The sequence below is a fragment of the Geotrypetes seraphini genome, chromosome 6 (assembly GCF_902459505.1).
Source record: "Geotrypetes seraphini chromosome 6, aGeoSer1.1, whole genome shotgun sequence".
NCBI classification, from domain to species: Eukaryota; Metazoa; Chordata; class Amphibia; order Gymnophiona; family Dermophiidae; genus Geotrypetes; species Geotrypetes seraphini.
Genome location: NC_047089.1, coordinates 151,624,492 through 151,645,895, shown reverse-complemented (window position 1 = coordinate 151,645,895; position 21,404 = coordinate 151,624,492). Strand labels below are relative to the sequence as shown.

The following is a 21,404-nucleotide window of genomic DNA, read 5'->3' as shown; positions in this document are numbered from 1 at the left end:
GATTGTGTTGACTGGTACCTTACAGTTTTGTAGAAATCTATTGCAATTTAGAAAGCTGCTTAACACCCATCTGTTTGCTCAGGCTTTTCTAAGCTAATATCCTGCCTTTTTTAGTTGATATTTTATCTTCTGAATGTCGTCTCCTTCTGCAGGTTATCAGATCTGTTCTGCTTTATTGTGAAGTAATGGTAGTAGATGAATAGCTGAGATGTAATCTATAGGTTAAGATGGTATAATCTGATGATTTTTACTGGTGAATGTGATCTTTTAAAGATGTTTAAACCTGAAGTGTATATGTTATACTGTGAGCCGCCTTGGATAAAGGCAGATTAGAAATTAAAATGCCTTCCTCAGGGGTCTTATAGGGTCCTAAAAGATTTAGAAAAAATATATTTAAAATTAACCAAGAATAACTGGTGATAAACATAAAAATATAATGTGTGAATGATGAATTACTGTGTGAGATGAAATGATGAAACGACAAATGGTAATATTGTAATTAATCCACAAAAAAGACGTATGGTAATAGAAACTCTAAAAGAGGTGAAACATGATGTCAGCATTGTAGAAACTCAGTGAAAATGATCCACTGATGCAGTGGCCAGTGAGACTAATGAAACAGAAAATAAACTGGTGAAGAGGGGGGTGAACTTAATAATATAGCCGTATAACATTATGAAAAACCAGAAGTGGTATTTTAAAGCCACATACCTTGGCTGTCTTAAATTTAAGTTGCTCAGAAGTGTTTCTGCTGAGCTCCATTCTTCTCTGTGGTTTTATTATTTTGGGGTATTTTTTTTTTCTAAGTGTTCAGTCAGAGGCTCAGTGCCCAGAAGTTCCCAAATTCTTTCATATCCTGCATCCAGCCTCAAAACATCTTGATTTTACTTAAAATTGATAGGAATGGACCCCTCAGTCCTTCTTCCCCTTATCATGCCAGGTTTGCACTGGAAGGCTAGACAAGGAGCATCTATCTCTCGTGTTTGACGGAGTGCATGGGGAAGGGGCAGGAGCCTTGAGCTCAGCTTCCTTTGAGAAAAGACAAAACACTTCGTATCGGGGGGTTAGTTCTGCTGACACGAATCCATGTTTCACCAATATAGGCTGTTTCAAGGCAATCTCCCCCCTGTGTAATGTTCTTCCATCCAAATGTCATTTGGAAGGAAGAACATTACACGGGGAGGGGGTTATTTCCTTGAAACAGCCTATATTGGTGAAACATGGATTTGTGTCGGCAGAACTAACCCCCCCCCCCCGATACGAATGCAGATAAGTGTTTTGTCTTTCCTTAATACTGTATATCATGTTTGAGAAGTTAATAAGTTTAAAGTGAAAAGGATGAAAAAAGTATATACAATTTTTTTTTTTACTTTGGACTAGAGAAAAGGATGAAAAATGTATATACAAAAAATCTTTACGTTGGACTAATGAAGACGTGGTGAAATTAACTCCCATCTCTGATGGTCCTAAGGAACGAATGAAAGTGCCTCTATAGAGATATTTTGAATAAGCAATGTTATGGATTACTATATACTATTGCTTATTCTTAAGCCGTTCCTAGTTAAGTGCTTAGAATTATTCCATAGAACTCTGAGCCATTACACTAGAACTCAGAGCCATTAGATTAGCACTTCAGGCACTGGAGAAGTCTCTGGAATGCAAGGCAGTAAGTTCTCTCAGATAATGCAACAGTGGTGGCCTATGTCAACAGGCAAGAAGGCCCCAGAAGTGCCCTGTTAATGCCTAGAAGCTCAACTCCTCTTTTAGTGGGCAGAAGCTCATTTGCAAGCCCTCTCAGCCACGCACATAGTGGGAGTGGAAAATGTACAGGCTAACTTCCTCAGTTGGCAGGTTCTCGACCTAGGGGAATGGTCCCTGTTCCCCCAGGCTTTCACCTTCATAGTTTGGCTATGGGGGCATCCATAGAGGGATCTGATGGCCTTAGCTTTAAAAAGTAAGGCAGATCACCTTTACAGCCGAAAATACGAGCCTGGAAGCGTGGGCTTGGATGGGTTAGTCCAACCGTGGCCGGAAAAAGGACTCTTGTTTGTTTTTCCACCATGGCCTATGCTAGTGCGAGTCATCCACAGGATTGCAACTAATCTGGGTTCAGTAGTCCTAGTGGTGCCCGATTGGTTCCCACAGACCATGGTGTGCGGCCCTAGTTCGCCTCCAGAGAGATGAAGACCTCAGACTGCCGGTCCAAATGGATCTATCGTGAATCCGGAATTCTTTGGTCTCATGGCATGGCTCTTGAGGGGCAGCCCTGATGAGCAAGGGTTACTCGGACGTCATTTCCACTCTGCTTAGAGATAAAAGCCATTAACGGTAGCAGCCCATGCCAAGGCCTGGAAGTTCTTTCAGCACTGATGTGCTGTGGATGATGTAGAACCCTTGCGAGCTCTATTTATGGTAGTCTTGGACTTTGTTGCAAGAGGGACTTCAGAAGGGTCTGTTGGTTAGATTGCTGAAAGTGCAGATGTCTCCCAGTTCATTAAAGGGGCTCTCAATTGCACCCTCTGGTGTGTGTCTCCCTTTCTCTTCCTGGAATCTTAACGCTGTGTTACAAGGTCTCAGTAGAGCTCCATTTGAGCCCTTACGGGAGGCATCCCTTCTGGATCTTACTGTCAAGACAGTGTTTCTGGTGGCGATTATGTCAACGAGACAAGTTTCCAAGTTACAGGCTATGTTCTGTAGGGAACCATTCTTTAAGTTTACAGAAGCAGGGCTTTCCTTGCACACGGTTCCGTTCTTCTCAGTCTTCACATTGAAAGGTCACTTGGACACACAAAGTCAGAGGCGTGAAGAAAGTACAAGAGATTTATTACGGTATACCGGACTCTAGTGCAGTTAATAGCCTGCCTACTAGAGTGTCAGAAACAGGAAATACACGGACTTTTATGCCCTTTTTGCAAACTAATATATGCAAAAACTACAATTTTCATTTGTTACTTCTATAACTTTTCTACAATTATTATTGGTACTAAGCTCACACTAGCAGGTCACTTATCTAACTCTTACAGTTCTAAATGTTAAATGTACAGAAGGGCAGGGTACATCATGGCTCAAACTCTTATCTATTTAGCTTACAATGTGGTAAGGCAGGGACATACATTTTAGGCAGATGAAGTCAATAGATTGTAAACTTTCTTCAGCTATGTAGGCCATAGCAATATTTTAAACAACAGTTAACCATTTCATGACCCTACAACATTAATCAGGAAGTCCGTTTGCCTGCTTTTCACCCTACAAGGTCTAAAAAAAAGGATAAAGTGTTGCATTTGCTGGATGTCAAGCAAGTGCTTCTCTGGTACCTCAAAATTACCAATGAATTTCACGTATCAAATCACCTTTTGTTCTGACCAGTCATGCCAAGAAAGGGAGGCTGACATCTAAAGACTGGATTAAAATGGCCATTTCCTCCACTTATGTGGGCTGCAGTAAGCAGCCACTGGTCACATTGAAAACACACTTCTTTAGAGCAGTCACTACCTTATGGGCAGAGACTTGGGGACTGTTTCACATGAGGAAATCTATAGAGGGGTTACGTGGTCTACCCCTCATATCTTTACCAGGTTCTATAGGGTGGACATAGCAGGAAAGATGCTGCTTTCAGGTTCTCCATTTTGAAGGCAGGCTCAGTGGACTCACCTTAGGCTCAAGGGACTATTTTGGTACCACTAGACACATTTCACTAGAAAGAAAGATTAGGCTCTTACTTCAATAATCTTCTTTCTTGTAGATGTGTCTTGTGGTCCTGAAGCCCCACTCTGTCAGTGGGCTTCGCCTTAGGATCAGTCAGAATTTGGAGAATTTTCTGTCTCTCAGATGAACTGAGAGGATATAAAAAAGAAAAATGCTCAAGATAGAAAAGTCTGATTTGTCTCTTCTTGATAGCAGAACATGCAAGTAACTGAGCTCTATATAAGATTAGTGCTGGTTGCACACAGCTTTTGTATCTTTTGATCAGTAACTTGAATGTTATAATGATAATGTATATGTTGGTAAGAGAGCAAAATAGAATTGTAATGTCAGAGATTTTTCCCCATTTCCCTCTTTCCGGTTATGTCTGACATTACAGTGCAATTTGATTGCTTTTGAACAAACTGAGAGCGCAGGAGCTGCTCCCTAGGAAAGAGGCGGAGTTCCAAAAATGATTGACAACATTCTGAAAGCAACTTGCAGATTCAGATGCATGACCTTAACGTTCAGGACCACTAGACAAATCTACAAGAAAGAAGATTATTGAGGTAAGAACCTAATCTTTCTGTAGGTACGTAACCAGGATTAATAAGAATAGCTCTTTCTGCATTTAGCAGAAATGTGTTAGTATTACTGAGATCTAGAGAGATAAGAGACCTTAACCTCCAGCAAGGAAATGTTCCAAAGCCAAAATTAAACATAAAAACTGTAAGTAACATTTTCATTTAAGAATTTCAGGAGGAAAACATCGTGTGTAGTGGCTCCCTGGGCACTTCTTAGTTCATACTTGCATGTCATTGTTGATTCTTTTTTTTTTTTTTTAAATGGCAGCATTATGGTGTTAAGTCCCAAAATCTTTTATATTTTGAAGCATTTTTGTTTAGCTACAAAAGGTTTGGTGCCATGTTTGTTTTGAGGCAGAAAACGAGCAATTTCTTTTCTAGAGTTTCCTTTAGAATTTTAGCCCTTTTTTATTGTGGAGCATAGCTCTTGCAGCATGCTGCATTTCATGAAGTTGCAAATGCAGTGTTTATTGTGGAAGAATATATAAAGAAGGTGATGGTACGCCTTCCAATTATTTTTTTTTTCTATGTTGATAACTATGGAATATTTTTTTCTTCAGGATTGCAATTTGAGACCATATCATGTCAAAATATGTGCAAAATAATATGATTTTTTCCCCTCTAAATCAGGCATTCTCAACCCAGTCCACAATGAATATGCATGAGTGAATTTGCATGCACTACCTCCATTATGTGAAAACCTAGCTCATGCATATGAGTTTTGGGTATCTTTGAAAACTGTCTGTATAGGTGTGTCCTGATGACTGGGCTGATTTAACAACTGCTGTAAACCAGCTTTATACATTGCATCTCCTTGTAACCCACACATACATAACCCCCCCTCCCCGACCCATAAAGTGGTTTTCCAGTTGCACACACTCTGACTTTCTCCTCCTCAACACCCCAACCAATTCCATGTGATGTTCATATTATGCAGGGACATTGGAAAATACAAACAAGATGAGAGCCTTTCCTAGGGCACCAGAATCCATGTTTGGAATATCATTAGAGGGGGACTGACTGTCCATAGTCTACAAGCTGCAACAGCAACCCCTGCTTCACATTCTTTCCCTCCCACCCTATAAAGTGCAGTTTTATTTTTTCCACAGACTTGTGTCAAGGTTTATTCTGTAATCTATCTGATGGCAGTGCCTTTGTTAAAACAAAGCTATGCAGCAGCGTGACTTCAGATGTTTGTAGTTTACCTTTGATGAATATTTTTGCAGTCTTGATAATACTACCTGCCAGTGTATATTAACAAAATAAAAGGCTAAGGTTTTCTCTTCATAAGATTATATCTATAATTTTCCAGTTATGGGCAAAAATAGTAAATGGAGAACTTGAAGACAACACCCGCCCAGACCTGTTTGAGTACATTGTGGATTTCTTGACTTTCTGCACAAATCAGGAGCTGGTGTGGAAGTATGCTGACTGGATTTTGCAGAAAAATGAACAGGTTTGTGCTTAAAGAAATATTCTATAAATTTGGTGCTAGGAGGGCTTTTTTTTTTACCTTGTGTCTTTAAAGACTTTTGAAGTTTGTGTCAAGGACAGTTTAAACCAGAAATGGAACTGCATATAACAAAACACAACCAAGCAAAAATTATTGGTTAAATATAAAGGGAATTGTTTTTCCTATTTAGCCCCCAAACTGAGGATTTCCATTATAGAAATTGGAGTTATTCTGGCTAAAGGAAATACTAAAGAGAAGAAAATTTTAAATCCTAGAAATATTCAGTTGAAATATAAGCAGATAACAATCCTCTGAATAAGACATCTGACCCTAACTATCCCTCCCTTTTACAAAACTGTAGCACATTTTTTTTGTGCTGGCCGCATAGGCTATGAACATTGGGGCTGTTACCGCTGTGGCCGGCCCTAAAAACCACGCTATGGTTTTGTAAAAGAGGGTGGTATGGTAATAACAGAAGGCATTGTAGAATTAAGAAAAAAATTGCGAGAAACATTAAAATATGAGCACTGAGAGAAAATTAACCTTCTGGAGCACTGAAAAATATTATTTTTCTTTCTCCCTTTTGTAACTATAAAGATTAGGGAAAACCCAGATTCTTTGCCCCAGAAATAAGAATCCTTTCCTAGCCCTTCTAGGTTTTTCCAAGTTTTAAGTTTATTAATACTTGATATACCGCTTTCCATTCCTAGGTGGTTTACATCATACATTGTTAAAAATTAAAAGTAAGTGGTATTACATACATAATAAAGAATGTTAAACAAATCAAACACCAAACCAAACTAGATACAAAAGGGAAATGGGTGAGAATACATTGCTTATTAAAAAAAAAAAGTGATGGGGAGGGAAAAAACAAAAGGACTAGTGGCATCTGGGGTATCATGGAATGCTGTCTGACTCCAGCTTTCACTCTATGTTAATCAATACATTTCTTAAAAGGAAAAACAGATAAAGAACATATAGCCTGTTCTATCTGCTCATCCATGCCATCTGCAGTGCCTTTTTCTCCTTTAAAGATCCAATTTACTTGTCCCAGGCTTTTTTGAATTTGAATAGTTTTCATCTTCACAAGCTCCATCAGGAAGCCATTCCACAAATTCAATACACTTTCCGTGAAGACGTATTTTTTTAGGTTACTCCTGAGTCTGTCCCTTTCACTTTCATTTTTGTCCCCTCATTCCAGAACTTCCTTTCAATTGAAAGAGACCTCCTGTGCATTTATGCCACAGAGGTATTGAAATGTTTCTATCATATCTTCCCCCTCCTGCCTTTCTTCCAAAGTACAGACAAAAACAAGAGAGAATTGACCCAATTATCTCCACAGCCAAATCCAAGAAGAAACAAAAAAACAATGTGGAGAAATGATGTTCCTGAGATCTAATCTTCTATTTGTGCATCGCTCATACCTATACAGGCTCAAGGCGATTGTAAAGAGAGGTAAGAGGGGAGAGAAAGAGGAGGGAGAGAGAGGAGGTGGATAGGGAGGAGGGAGAGGAAGGGGAGAGAAAAAGAGGGGAGAGAGGAGGAAGGGGAAAGGGAGAGAGGAGAGAGGGTAAAGGAGATTAAGTATCGAACAGATGGGTTTTCAGTTTTCTTCAGAAGATGATGTGGCAAGGTTCAGTTCTGGTCCTTTCTGTAAGGCTATTCCAAGTTTTGACTCCTAGAGAGGTAAGCATGGAGTGGAAAACTTGTTTATTGTGAAGATCTTTAGTGGATGGGCGATTTAGTAGCATCCGATTGAGGGTTCTGCGGGAAGTAGACCATATTATTGAGAAGAGCTGGATGAGTGGGGCCGCAGAGTTTCCATAAAGTATGCAGTCATTGATGCAAGATATTTTGACTGTTGTTCGTGATGGGATGGGTAGCCAGTGCATTTGTTTGATGAAGGTTGTGACTGAGTCGTATTTTCCCAGGTTGAAGATAAGTCTTACTGCAGTGTTTTGGGTGAGTTGCAGTTTGTGAATTAGAGCAGTGTTGATTCCCATGTAGATGGAGTTACAGTAGTCCAGTTGTGGTAGGATCATCAGTTGTACGATTAAGGCAAAGTGGTATTGGTGAAAGTAAGGTCTGATTAGTCTTAATTGTCTCAGGGTGTAGAGGGATTTCTTTTCGGAGACTAGATATATGGGGTTCCATGGTTAGAGTGGAGTCTAGTATGCAACCTAGGATTTTGGAGGACTCATCTATGGAGAGGATTTCTTCTCCTGATCGAAGGGTGATGCTTGTAGATGCCGTTTGCTGGGCCGTGTGGAAGTATAGAACTTTGGCTTTAGTTGTGTTTAGTTTCAGTTTGTTGGTTGTTGCCCAATTTTGGATTTTTTCTATATTGTGTGAGATTTTGTTGGGTAAGTCCGATTGATTTTTGGTTATGGGAATAAAGAGAAAAATGTCATCTGCGTATGACATTATGCTTTCGTCTTCAAATTTGATGTTACCTAGAGAACTCATGAAGAGATTGAATAGGATGGGGGAGAGTGGGAAGCCTTGTGGCACACCACAGAAGGCTTTCCAGGGGTTGGAGGTCTCTCCACTCTTATCAACAATATATTCTCTGTTTTTTTAGGAAATCTGAGAACCATTTTAGCACTGTGCCTATTATGCCTATTTCTGATAGTTTTGTTAATAGTAAATGATGGGCGACTGAGTCGAAGGCTGCTGAAATATCAAATTGGAGGCGTATTGCTTGGTGTCCTGATTTGAGCAGTTGTTTGGTTTTTGTGATTAAGGTGAGGAGGAGAAGCTCTGTGCTGTGTTGTTGACAGAATCCAAATTGGGTTGGGTGGAGGCATGAGTGTTGTTCCATGTAAATTGTGAGTTGTTTATTTTTGTGGGTCTCAGTGATTTTTGTGAAAATGCTGGCGATAGGTCTATAATTTGAAGCCAAAGAGAGATCTGCCTTTATAAAAAATTTCTATCAAATCCATCCCAATCCAAATGGAGACAAAAATAAAACTCTTAGGTATTATCATTGATAATGGCCTATCATTCCACGACCATATAAGTTCAGTCGTAAAAACTTGTTTCTATAAACTCCGCTTAATACGCTCATTGACTTCAATTTTAGAAACTAAATCTATCAAAACTCTTGTTCATTCATTGATTATTTCTCATCTAGACTACTGTAACTCCCTCTTCAATGGATTACCACAAAAAGAAATTCGACGCCTTCAATTAATCCAAAACTCGGCTATAAAACTTATCTACAACCTAGGCAAATATGACCATGTCACACCAGCTTTGAAAGATGCTCACTGGCTTCCTGTGACACATCGTATCACATACAAAATTATTCTACTGACATTCAAAATAAAATCTTCACACTTACCATTATTTCTTCACAAACTTCTCATTCCTCAGTACTCCTCTCGAACTCTTAGATCTACAAATCAAAATTTCCTACTAATTCCTTCTATAAAAGAATTTTACTACACACGAAAAATAAATTTTGCGGTATCTGCCCCGACACTGTGGAACTCTCTCCCACAACCACTTCGAGAAGAACAAAATCTCGATAAATTCAAGAAAAGCTTAAAAACATTCCTATTTCTTGACGCATTTTCTTCAGTCTAAACTTCTCTTCAATTTCATACTTCATATACTACTCTACATCACATTCATTTTTCCCCTCCCTATATGTTATAACCCCAACCCCTCTATCTCCTTTTTCTCTCTACAATGTAACTTTACCCACCCTTCCCCTTTTGCCCCCACTATCTAGTCTGTTATGTTAAAGTCTTGATTGTTCACTACACACTCTAATTTATTTAATATTTTATATTACTTGTACCTCTTTAAATTTCTTTTTTTTTTTTTTTTTTTAAATTTTATGTAAACCGGCTAGATATTAGCTTGATAGTCGGTATATTAAAACTCCAATAAACTTGAAACTTGATAAACTTAATAGTAAAATAATATTTAAAACTTGACAAACCATATAAAAACCTCTAGGACTCAGTCCCCTGAAAAGCCTTGGACCCTGGACCCAACTCGGTCCGTATTTCGACAGAATCTCTTCTTCAGGGGGGATCCTATGAATAATAATGTCATGAGTATAATGGCATTGTATACCGTGTGCATGAAACATCACTGGATAGTACATGATAATGGAAATAAATGTGAGGCCATGCTTAGTGTGGTATTGTGCAGAAATATAACGATAGAAAAATATGATGACTAATGATGTGAGATACATAAATGTGTGAATGGAGCATGCGAAAATAGGGTGAGGATCCGTTGGTAAGACTGAAGCTCGTGAACAAATGGTGAAGAACTGGTGGTGGGGTAGAAGAAAATATAACAAAGTGCCTAAGAGTGTAATGACACTTAAAAAGGAATACAGTGTAATTTCTGCCATGCGTGTGTAGTTTACCCTGCCAAACAGAAGCATGCATTCAGATCACCTTAAGAAAGCTATCAAATTATGGCTTAAAAGCTCAAGAAGGAAGCGCATATGAAAAGATCTGAAAGGTAAATACATACCCTATAAGTCTTATGGTAAAGATTCATGGGTAAATATGCCAGTCCAAATTTACTACGTTGTCTCACATGGGCTAAGGTAAAAAAATAATAAACAAACTAAAAACAAACATAAAACAAATTCATGGCATCGTTTCTGATGTGACATCTATTTCTTAAAATCGTGTTCCATTTGACACCAAAACTAAGAAAGATATATATGATATGGGGAAAAACCGTGGTATAAGTTATGGAGAGCTAAGACAATAAAACAATTATAGAAGCTGTACAAAAAAAAGCTCTAAAGAAGCAATTATTTGAACTTCTAAAAAGGGGGCGGTACGGGCGCTGCAAAAATCGATCAGTCCGGATCAACTCCAGCCTGTTTATATCTTGTTTTGAAAGTGCAGTCTCCAGAATTGTACACAGTACTCTAAATGAGGTCTCACCAGAGACTTATACAGAGGCAATATCACCTCCTTTTTCCTGCTAGCTATTCCTTTTCCTATTTAAACATCCTCCTAGCTTTCATGTTGCCTTTTCTACTTGTTTGGCCATCTTGAGATCATCACATACATTCACACCTAAATCCTGCTCCTATGTCATTCACACAAGTATTTTACCCCCTCAACTTTTGCTCCCTCAGTTTTTGTCACCCAAATACACGAACCTTCAATTTTTTACCATTAAATCTTATCTGCCAAATTCTAGGCCGTTTTTCAAGCTTTGTTAAGTCCCTCTGCAATATCATTTACAAAATATTAAAAAGAAGTGATTCAACAATCTAACCTTGCAGCTCGCCACTGGTAATACCACTTTACTTAAAAACAGAAGAATTGCATACTGGGTAAGACCAATGGTCCATCTGGCCCATTGTCCTGCTTCCAACAGTGGCCAGTACAGGTCACAAGACCCTGACAAACCCAAACAGTAGCAACATTCTATGATACCGATCCCAGGGAAAGCAGTGGCTTTTCAATAGCAGACTATGCACTTTTCCTCCAAAAACATCTCAATAGCAGACTATGTACTCTTCCTCCAAAAACATGTCCAAACCTTTTTTTATTTTCTTTTTATTGAAAACAGAATTGTAATAAAGTATGCAATGTCACAATGTCGTTTCTATTCAGTCATCTCTCGCTGTATTATCTTTTCTCCCCAGCCTCATCCCATTTTCTCTTTGTCAATATAAATATACCATCTTAATAATGTAACAAGACATTGACCAAGCAGAAAGCACAATTTCAATTGATCCTTATAATATCACAGTCTGAGAGATAGAAAATCTCTTATCATATGATAAACACTATATATGCTGTCACAGATGAACAAGGTTGGATGCACAACGTATGGTATATACTGGAATGGAGAACCTAGGTGTAAAGGGTCCCCCAGTCCAAACCTTTTTTTCAAACCTTGATATGTTAACCACTGTTACCACATCCTCTGATAACGAGTTTCAAAATTTAACTATTCATTGAGTGATAAAATATTTCCTCCTATTTGTTTTAAAATTATTACAGTGGTACCTTGGTTTACGATCATAATTCGTTCCAGAAGCATGCTCGTAAGCCAAAGCACTCGTATATCAAAAGCAAAGTTCCCCATAGGCCATAATGCAAACTCAGAAGATTCATTCTACAACCAAAGCTTGCTATGGTGGCCCAGGGGTGGGTACCTGCCTGTGGGTGCCACAGCCCCTTCAGTGGGGTGGCTTCCTTCCCTCGGGGTCTCCGTGCGGCTGCCATCCCGCTTCAGCCAAGGCCTCTGCCGTCCGCCAGCGCCTCCCGGTTTCCGATTCAAGCCAGCTGCCATCCTGCAGAAGCATGCGCAGGACCTCTCAACTCCTGAGTTGGGGCGGCGGCCAGCTTGACTTGGGAGTTGAGAGGTCCTGCGCATGCTTCTGCAGGATAGCGGCCGGCTTGAATCGGGAGCCAGGAGGCGCTGGCGGACAGCAGAGGCATCAGCTGAAGTGGGAGGGCAGCCGCAAGGGGACCCCGAAGGAAGGAAGCCAACCCGCTGAAGGGGCTGCGGCACCCACAGACAGGTACCCACCCCTGGGCCACCATAGCTGAGAGCTCGTTTAGCAAGTCAACACTCGTTTTGCGAGTTATAAGGTTTGCGGGAGTGTTTTACTTGTCTTGCAAAACACTCACAAACCGCATTGCTCGTAAACTGAGGTTTGACTGTACTTTGTAATTTCATTGAGTGCCTCCTAGTCTTTCTACTTTTGAAAGAGTGAAAAATCGATTCCCATTTACCCATTCTACACTACTCAGAATTTTGATGACCTCTATCATATCTATCTCTCTTCCAAGCTAATGAGCCCTAACCTCTTTAGCCTTTCCTCATATGAGAGGAGTTCCATCCTCTTTATCTATTTTGGTTGTCCTTTGAACCTTGTGTGATTCTGATGTATCTTATTTTGAGAGGCAGTACTCAAGCCAAGATCATACCACAGAGCAATACAGAGACATTATAATATTCTTTGTCTTGGAAAGATAGAAACAGAGAAAAATAAAGGCAGATAAAGACCATATGACTTATCCAGTCTGCTTATCCATGCCATCTACTATTCCTTCCTCTCCATTAGAGATCTAGTGTACTTGTCTCAAGCTTTCTTGACTTCAAATACGGTTTTCATTTCCACCACCACCAGAAGGCCGTTCACGCATTCACCAACCCTTCCATAAAAAAGTATTTTCTGAGGTTACTATCTTCTTTCTGAGGTTGCTATCCTACAAGTGACCCCTCATTCCAGAGTTTCCTTTCATTTGAAAGAGACTTGCCTCATGTGCATTTATACCACATAGGTATTTAAATGTCTCTATCATATATCTCTCCTCTCCCACCTTTCCTCTAAAGTATACATATTGAGATCTTGAAGTTTGTTCCCATATGCTCTATTCAGATAAAGTAGATTTTTCTCTTTTCTCAGAGGACTTACCGTATTTTTCACTCCATAAGACACACCTGACCATAAGACGCACCCTAGATTTAGAGGAAGAAAACAAGAAAAAAAACATTCTGAGTCAAATTCTCCCTGCCAGTCTTTGCACCCAACCCCCCACTCCTTGCCAGGCTCTGTACCCTGTCCCCCCTCTGGTGGTCTAGTGGTAGGCCGGGACAGGGCACAGGACAGGCAGGCCTAGGAACAGGCAGGCAGGTCTTGTGGCCTAGTGACAGGCAGGCATGCTTAGTGGCCTAGTGACAGGCAGACCTAGCGACAGGCAGGCAGGCCACATACCCCCCCCCTAGTACCTTTTTAGTTTGAAACAATTTTATGACAAATATCACACATAGCAACATAACACATCCAAGTCAAAGTTTTCAGTATACCAACCAGTACTGAACACAACCCCCCCACACTTGCAGCCCACAACAAAACCAACCCCCCCCCAGGAGTATCCAGTCCTGCCCTCCCTACAGACTAGACCCAACCCAGTGCCTTTTTTAAATCATCCCCGTACCTTTTAAAATCATCCCCCGTGCCCTCCAGTACTTTTAGATCATCCCCCCATACCTAGTGGTCCAGTGTGTATCTCTCCCTCACTAACGGTGCACAGGTCAGAAGAGCAGATGATTGCACCTTTAAAAACACCCACCCACTACTTCCATCACCACACCTTTAAAAACATCCGCCCGTTGTCATAGTACCTGGTGGTCCAGCTTGTATCCCTCCCTTGCTAACGGCGCACAGGTCAGGAGCACGGATGTCAGGCGCGAGCATTCTGCACTCCCGCCTGGCCCCGCGCTATTTTCTAAATGGCTGCCATCAGTTCTCACGAGTCCTGCGAGAACTGATGCCAGCCATTCAGAAAGCGGCGCGGGCCCAAGCGGGAGCGCGGAAAGCTTGCTCCTGACATCCACACTCCTGACCTGTGCACCGCTAGTGAGGGAGATACACGCTGGACCACCAGGTACTACAACGGTGGGCGGATGTTTTTAAAGGTGCGGCAATGGCAGCAGTGGGTGGGTGTTTTTAAAGGTGCAGCAGTGGTGGCGGCTTGTCTTGAAACAGTGCGGGGGTGTTAAAATTTGTACCTTTGCTCCTTAAGGCGCACTGAGATTTCCATCCACTTTTGGGTGGAAAAAAAGTGCGACTTATGGAGCGAAAAATATGTATATCAGTTTTTACCTGAGGTAATGGTGGATTAAGTGACGTACCCCAAATCACAAGAAGCATTTATGAGATTTAAACCTTCTAGTTCTCAGCCCAATGATTTGTCCATGAGCTACTTCTGCTATTGATTTTCTACTCATTTAATCATATTGTTACAAAAATTGTATTTGTAATATTTGCATACAATTCTTATTTTTTCATGTGTTGAAGTCATATTTTATTTTTGACAAATCTTGAACCCAGGAAGGAGCAATGTTTCATGACACGGTTAATTATATGAAACAAAGTTCATGAAAACTAGCTTTGTCTCACTCATTCATTCAGGCATGTAGAGTACTCGCTTATAGTATATGATGATAGCTATAGATATATAAAAACTCAAACAAGTTACTGCTTGTGGCAGTGGAAAAGATTGATTCTAAAATATAGTGCTCTTGGTCTTAGGTTGGGATTCATATTTTTACTAAAAGGCCTTTGGAAGAGCAGCAGAAAAACAGCTTTCGTCCCAATGATGTCATCAGCTGTCTTCATAGATACCCGAAAGCGCTACTTCAATATCTGGAATATGTAGTCCTTGATCAAGGACTCCAAGTAAGTGTTTCAGAGTAATGGGAAATCAAATTGGATAGAAAGCTTGGAATAAATCAATTGGACTGTATTCATAATAAATCTTGGTAAATGAAATATAGTTTTTTTATTTATAATGTTGTAGGTTTGGGCAAACAGTGTGCTTACATGATGAGCACCAAAGGATCCTGCTTAGATCTTGAGTGCCTGACTAACACTTATGCTGCCAAGTAGCTAGAAATCATCACAATACCAGTTTATCTCTTCCCATTGCAATCAGCTTTAGATAAAACAAATCTCAAGTCCTTTTCTAGATGGTCACATTGATTGTGCTGACTGCAAGATCTGTAACACTTGAGAATTACCAAGCCCTGCCTCTTAGAATTAAAGGTGCGGATGCAAGAGGAGTTTTCATTCATCTCCTCTGTGGAGAAAATTGCCCAACATGCCCCATTTAATCACAATCCTGGAAGGCATTTTTTAAGCAAACACAATTTGTAAACATAACAGTAACATAATATAAAAATGTATTTATGGATCACAAAACCTTTCAGTTCTATGTGATTTACAGCAATAAAAAGCCAAACATCAGCAAATTACATTATTACAAAATACATATCAGTAAATTACTTCATACAATTACATATAAATGATTAAAATTTACAAAAATGTAGCAAATATGTTTTTTAATAATTTCCTGAAATGCATATATGAACTGGATTGTAGAAATCATGGATGAAATCCAGCAACCCAAGAGGCTAACTGATAATAAAGTAATTGACTACATATTTCTTATGTGTGCAGCCCCTTACAGAAGGAAAAGCAAAATAAAAAGTGGTATGTAATAATGTTCTAGTGCGATGTGTCTAATAGTCCTGAACGCTAGGGCTATGTATCTGAGCCCTCAAGTTGCTTGCAGAATCCTGTGAGTCATTTTTTTTATGTAAGCAAGTTGCTTAGAAGTGTTTACTTAAAATCGATAGGGGTGGACCCCTCGGGCCTTTTGCTAGGTTTGCGCTGGGTGGCCATTTGAGGAGCGTCCGTGTCCTGCGTGTGACGGGAGCCTTGGGTTTAAGCTCCCCTGAGTCCTCCAGGGCCGGGAGTCTGCAGGAGATGCATTCCCAAGGGAAGAGACCCTTTCCAGAGCCTTCTGAAGGTGCATTGACTAAGTGCAGACACGTGATTGCCATGGAGCCCAAGAGGACCAGCAGGGTTTCCCTGCTGGGGTTCTCGAGATCCCCAGTACAAGACTTCACCCTGGATTTTGTGAGCCTTATGTGGAATACCTAATTGAACTGCTGAAGGTCCTCGGCATCTGCATTAAGCATGACAGAGGCAGTGTCGCTGGGGATCTCCCCTCAGCATGCACCCTGACCAGACAAGGACACAGAATTGGACTAGGATGTTCAGTCTGACATTGTCTGGGAAGATGGAAAGTCCAATTCCATACATTATTGTCTCGGGATGCAGTTTCTCTGACAGTCTGTTTCTCTGCACGAGAACAACGGTCATGAAGAAGTAGTGGCCCTATGGTGCACCAGATTAGGTTCTTACCTCATTAATCTGGGTTCTGTTAGAATACACAGAAGTCCGTACTACCCTCCCTGTGTGGACTCGTTTTGATTTGCCTGATTTCTGCCTCGGACTATGCCAGTGTCCAACTCAGGGCCTCTGCTATTATACCTAAGATTAGAGAAGGTGTGTTTCAGGTATTTTGGGGGGAAGGTTCCCTTTCTCTTTCCCCCTGGGTGTGTCCTATAGCCCCTGATTGTTATCCTTAGCAAGGTTGGTTCTGAGTTACTTAAATGAGTGCTTTGTTCTGATTACTTGTTAAATGTTTATTGATTATTGTTCTATTTTCTAAGTTGCAGAGTAGAGCAGAATATGTTTCTTGCCAGGGAAGTTCCCCATGCCTCTCCTCTTTTTTATGTTTCAGTGGAGTTTAATTGCTTTGGTACCAACTGAGGAGGGTGATGTGCTCCACTGCAGAAGGGGGAAAAGCTTTCAAGTTCTTGAAGGAATATCCTTCTGCAGTTTGTTGGAAAAGGGAATCAACAGCTCAAGTATGGATTCCTGTGTATCCCAATAGAACCCAGATTAATGAGGTAAGAACCTAATCTGTCATTTGAAAATATATCCAAGCAAAATGAAGATCCAGGCGTGTATGCAGGTGCCTTTTTCTTAGGCATAAAAAAAGTAAATATATCCATGTACTTTGAAGCTGTGAGGGTAGTTTGGAAATTGCCCTCATAGTATTCACAGTGGAGAAAAAAAGCAATGCCTAACTATGTTGGTTGTAGTTTTGATAACCCATGCAATCATGACATGTTTCCATATTAATACACAATAGATGCCAAAATACCTTTAGAACTAAACCATTTATGGTCTACAGGAATGCATCCATGTATTGGAGAAGGTCAGAGACTGTGTCTTACCCCCTTCCCTTTCTAATATGACCATAAAGCATGCTCTTTTGAATTAAACAGCATTTGGGGGAAATTATCAGTGTGGGCTACCATTAAGATCTGTTATTTTACGACTAACTCTTGCTATTTTAGTACAGGTCCCATTTTATGTAATGAGACCTAGTTACTAGGGAAAATTTTTTTATTCTTATACTAGTCTTTAAGCCCGTTACATTAACGGGTGCTAGAATACTGTTCACCCTCTATGTTGCCCCTTCCATTCACTGCCCTCTCTCTCTCTCTCCCATATGGCCTCTCTCCATCTCCTCCTTCCCTCCAAGCCATTCTCTCCCCCTCTGCTCCCTTTCCTCATTTAACTACTTCATTGGTCAGCAGCAGCATTCACAATTCATTGCTGTGGCTGGCTTCAGGTCTTTCTCTCTGGCCGGTCCTGTCTTCATGAAAACAGGAAGTAGGCAGGACCGGCCAGAGAGGAAGGCCTGAAGCCAGCAACAGCAGCGAATTGTAAATGCTGCTGCTGCCTGAAGCACCCGAGGCAGATGCTTCTCTCCCCTCCCAGCCCAACCCCCGCTGACTCTGCGACCCTCCTAGCAAGACTTTAATATCAAACCTCCCTCCAGCGTTGGCACTCGCTGCACTTAAACAGGCTGCTTCGGCTTTCTTCTGCCGTTGAGGCTCTCTGTTGCGTCATTGATGACGTAATCATTGACGCGGCAAAGGGACTCAACTGCAGGAGAAAGCCCGAGCAGCCTGTTTAACGTGCAGCGAGTGCCAACGCTGGAGGGATGTTTGTACCGGTGCAGAAGCGATATGTCTCTCCCCCTCCAGTACCTGTGCAGCACTTTGCTGCGGCGCATCCTCCCATGGGGGGTGGGGAGAGGGGGGGGTTTGCACAGTGGGAGCGGGTGAGAGCGGCGATCTCCAGTTGGGGGGAGGGGGGTGAGAGCGGCGATCTCCAGTTGGGGGGGGTTTGCACAGTGGGAGCGGGTGGGAGCGGCGATCTCCAGTTGGGGGGGAGGGGGAAAAGAGCGGCGATCTCCAGTTGGGGGGGGTTTGCACAGTGGGAGCGGGTGAGAGCGGCGATCTCCAGTTGGGGTGGGAGGGGGTTGACAGGGAACACGTTTTTTTTAGTGCGCATGCGCGGCCTACCATTTTATTATATTAGATACCGCCATACCCAGCGAGTTCTAGGCGGTTTACATCAATTACATTAGGATCTGCCTAGACGGCAAATTTACAATTATTTATCAGAAATTACAGCTTTAAACAAACTAGAAAGAGGATGTGGAAAGCAGGGAGAAAGGGAGGCCTCATGAGGGAGGCGAAGTGGGGAGGCGGGGAGTTATTGTCAGGGGGGAGGGGACAATTCGGGTCTTGTTTGCTGAATAGGTAGGTTTTAAGTAGTTTTCTAAAGCCGAGGTAAGTGGGGGCCTCGAGTATCATTTGGGTTAGCCATGGGTTCAGCTTAGCTGCTTGGAAGGCGAAAGTTTTGTCCAGGAATCTTTTGAGGTGACAAAGTTTGAGTGAAGGGAAGGCGAACAGCTGGATACGACGGGATTTCTTGTTGGTGCGATAGAGGTTGAAGTGGGGGTTGATGTAGCTTGGTGAAGAACCATTTACAGCCTTGTAGCAGAAGCATGCAAATTTAAAAAGGACTCGACTCGAATGGCAGCCAGTGAAGTTGGTGGTAGAAAGGGGTGACGTGTTCCCATTTCTTTAGGCCAAAGATGAGGCGCATGGCGGTATTTTGGATTATTTTTAGTCTCCTGGTTGTTTTCTTCGTGGCGTTAAGGTATATAATGTTGCAGTAATCTAGAATGCTGAGGATGGAGGATTGTACAAGAAGGCGGAAAGAAGTGTCATTGAAGTATTTTTTTATGGTGCGAAGTTTCCAAAGTACAGAGAAGCTTTTCCTGACGATGAGGTCGGTGTGAGTTTCTAAGGAAAGATTTTTGTCCAGCGTGACTCCCAGGATTTTTAAGGTCGGTTCGAGGGGGAAGGTCATTCCTTTCAGTTGAATTGTCGCTTCCTTGATTTTGTCATTGAGGGTGGCTAGGAAGAATTTTGATTTGTCGGGGTTTAGTTTCAGTCTGAATGATAGCATCCAGAGTTCAATCTGGTTGAGAATGTTTGTAATGTGGTCGAGTATTTCTTGAGAGAAATTGGTTAGTGGGATGGATATTGTGATGTCGTCTGCATAAATGAAGAATTTGAGCTTGAGGTTATTAAGAAGGTTACCTAGAGAGACCAGGTAGATATTGAATAGGGTGGGGGATAGGGGGGAGCCTTGCGGGACCCCGCAGGTATTGTCCCAGCTATAAGAGAAAGAGTTGTTCTTGCATACCTTGTAGGATCTATTTCTTAGAAACCCCTGAAACCAGTTAAGGACCTGGTCTGAGATGCCAATGTGAGCCAGGCATTCAAGGAGAATGGTGTGGTCTACCAGATCAAAAGCGCTGCTCAGGTCAAGTTGTATGATCAAGGCACTTGAGCCCTGACTAAAGAGCGTGTGGAGGTGGTCGAGAAGGGAGGCTAAGATGGTTTCGGTGCTGTGGTCTGTGCGAAAGCCTGATTGATAGTCACTTAGAATGTTAAATTTTTCTAGGTATGCAGAGAGTTCCGCCTTTACCAGCCCTTCCGCCATTTTGGTGAATAAGGGGATGCTGGCGATCGGTCTATAATTAGATGGGGAATTAGGTGAGTACCTGAATATAAACCACTTAGACAATCTCCATTGATAGGCGGTATACACTGTACATTACTACTAATAATAATAATTCGAGTTAATAGTAGAATAACCTGTCTTAACAGTAGCCCATGTTAATAATTTCCCCCCTCATGTATTTTAACTACTAATGCACGTTACTTTGGTATGGAATTCAGCAAGCGGCATATGGGCATGGAATAGTGATTGAGAAATATTTTAAATATTCTGGATTTTTTTTTTTTTAAGATATGCTCTCTGTATCAATTTAAGTGGTGTATCAAAAAGGAATAAACATTTAGCCTGGCCTAGAGAGCCTTCACTAGGTTCCATGTTCAGGGCTTCTTGTCTTCTCTGATCTCTCCACAGGAGCTGACTTTGTTCTAAGATTGAAATAAGGGTGTTTAGACATAATTACCATCACTACAAAATTGGTGTTGCTGAGAAGCACAACAGTTTGTGTGTATGTGTTTGCTACATTAGAAATAGCAAAGAAATGTTCCTGTATGTGTTCTGATATATTTTCTTTTTATTTTGCAACTAAGTGCAATTTGGTTCTTGATTTTCTTGATTACAGAAAGAAAAATACCATACACATCTAGCTGTGTTATACCTGGAAGAGGTCCTGCGGCTGAAAGCTGTGGTCAAAGGGAACTGCATGGAACTGGCTGAAGTACAGAAGAAGTTCCAGCATCTTCTTCAACAGTCTGATTTTTACCGTGTTCACCTCTTATTAGGTAAGGTTCAGCTTAGATCTCACTAAATGTCAGAATTCAGCTTTAAATAGAAGATAAAAGTCAGTGGTAGGCAGCAGTTATATAGTACCTTCTGTTCTGCATGTATGCGCCTGGATGAAACACTCATTTTCTATAAGTGCACAGGAGAGAGAGTGCTATTTTTCTTCAGGAGGCATTAACACTACTGAGAACCTCTGCTCACAATACTAACTACGAGGCAGGTTATTTAAAAGACTGTTTTTTTATTTAAAAATAAGAAAATACCTGCAGAACCATAAATAAAAATACAAGTACAGCATAAAAGACAAACATGCACATTTTAAGGTGCTTTACATGTAAAACGATGAATAAACTAGTTTTCACAAAGTGATTTTACAGGTGTACATGCTGTGGGATACTGTGCATGAGCCACAGTGAAAAGAAATAGGAACAACAAAGCACAGTAGAGTCTCGGTTAACTGAGTCTCAGCTAACCGGGACTCTTGCGCAACTGGCAAAAAAAATTGCCGGTGAGAAAAAAAAAATCCTCTGAAGAACCATCATCAGCGTCCTGAGCTGCAAATTCTCCCTCAAGCTCCGAAACAGCTACAAAACCCCTCCTTCCCACTCCGAAGCACCAGCATGACAGCGGTCCTGAGCTGGAAAGCTCTCATCCC

General features: G+C 41.2%; 1 protein-coding gene across 2 annotated transcripts in view; it reads left to right on the top strand.

Moving 5' to 3' along the window:
- TGFBRAP1 (transforming growth factor beta receptor associated protein 1) overlaps positions 1-21,404 on the top strand; it is a 124,098-nt gene that overhangs the window by 80,006 nt on the left and 22,688 nt on the right. Inside the window, exons 8-10 of one of the 2 annotated variants that reach the window (XM_033947852.1) lie at positions 5,578-5,721; positions 14,759-14,905; positions 20,589-20,748. In XM_033947852.1, the coding sequence (XP_033803743.1) occupies positions 5,578-5,721; positions 14,759-14,905; positions 20,589-20,748 (451 nt within the window). The remainder of the gene's footprint in view (positions 1-5,577; positions 5,722-14,758; positions 14,906-20,588; positions 20,749-21,404) is intronic. The other variant, XM_033947853.1, reaches the window with a different exon arrangement.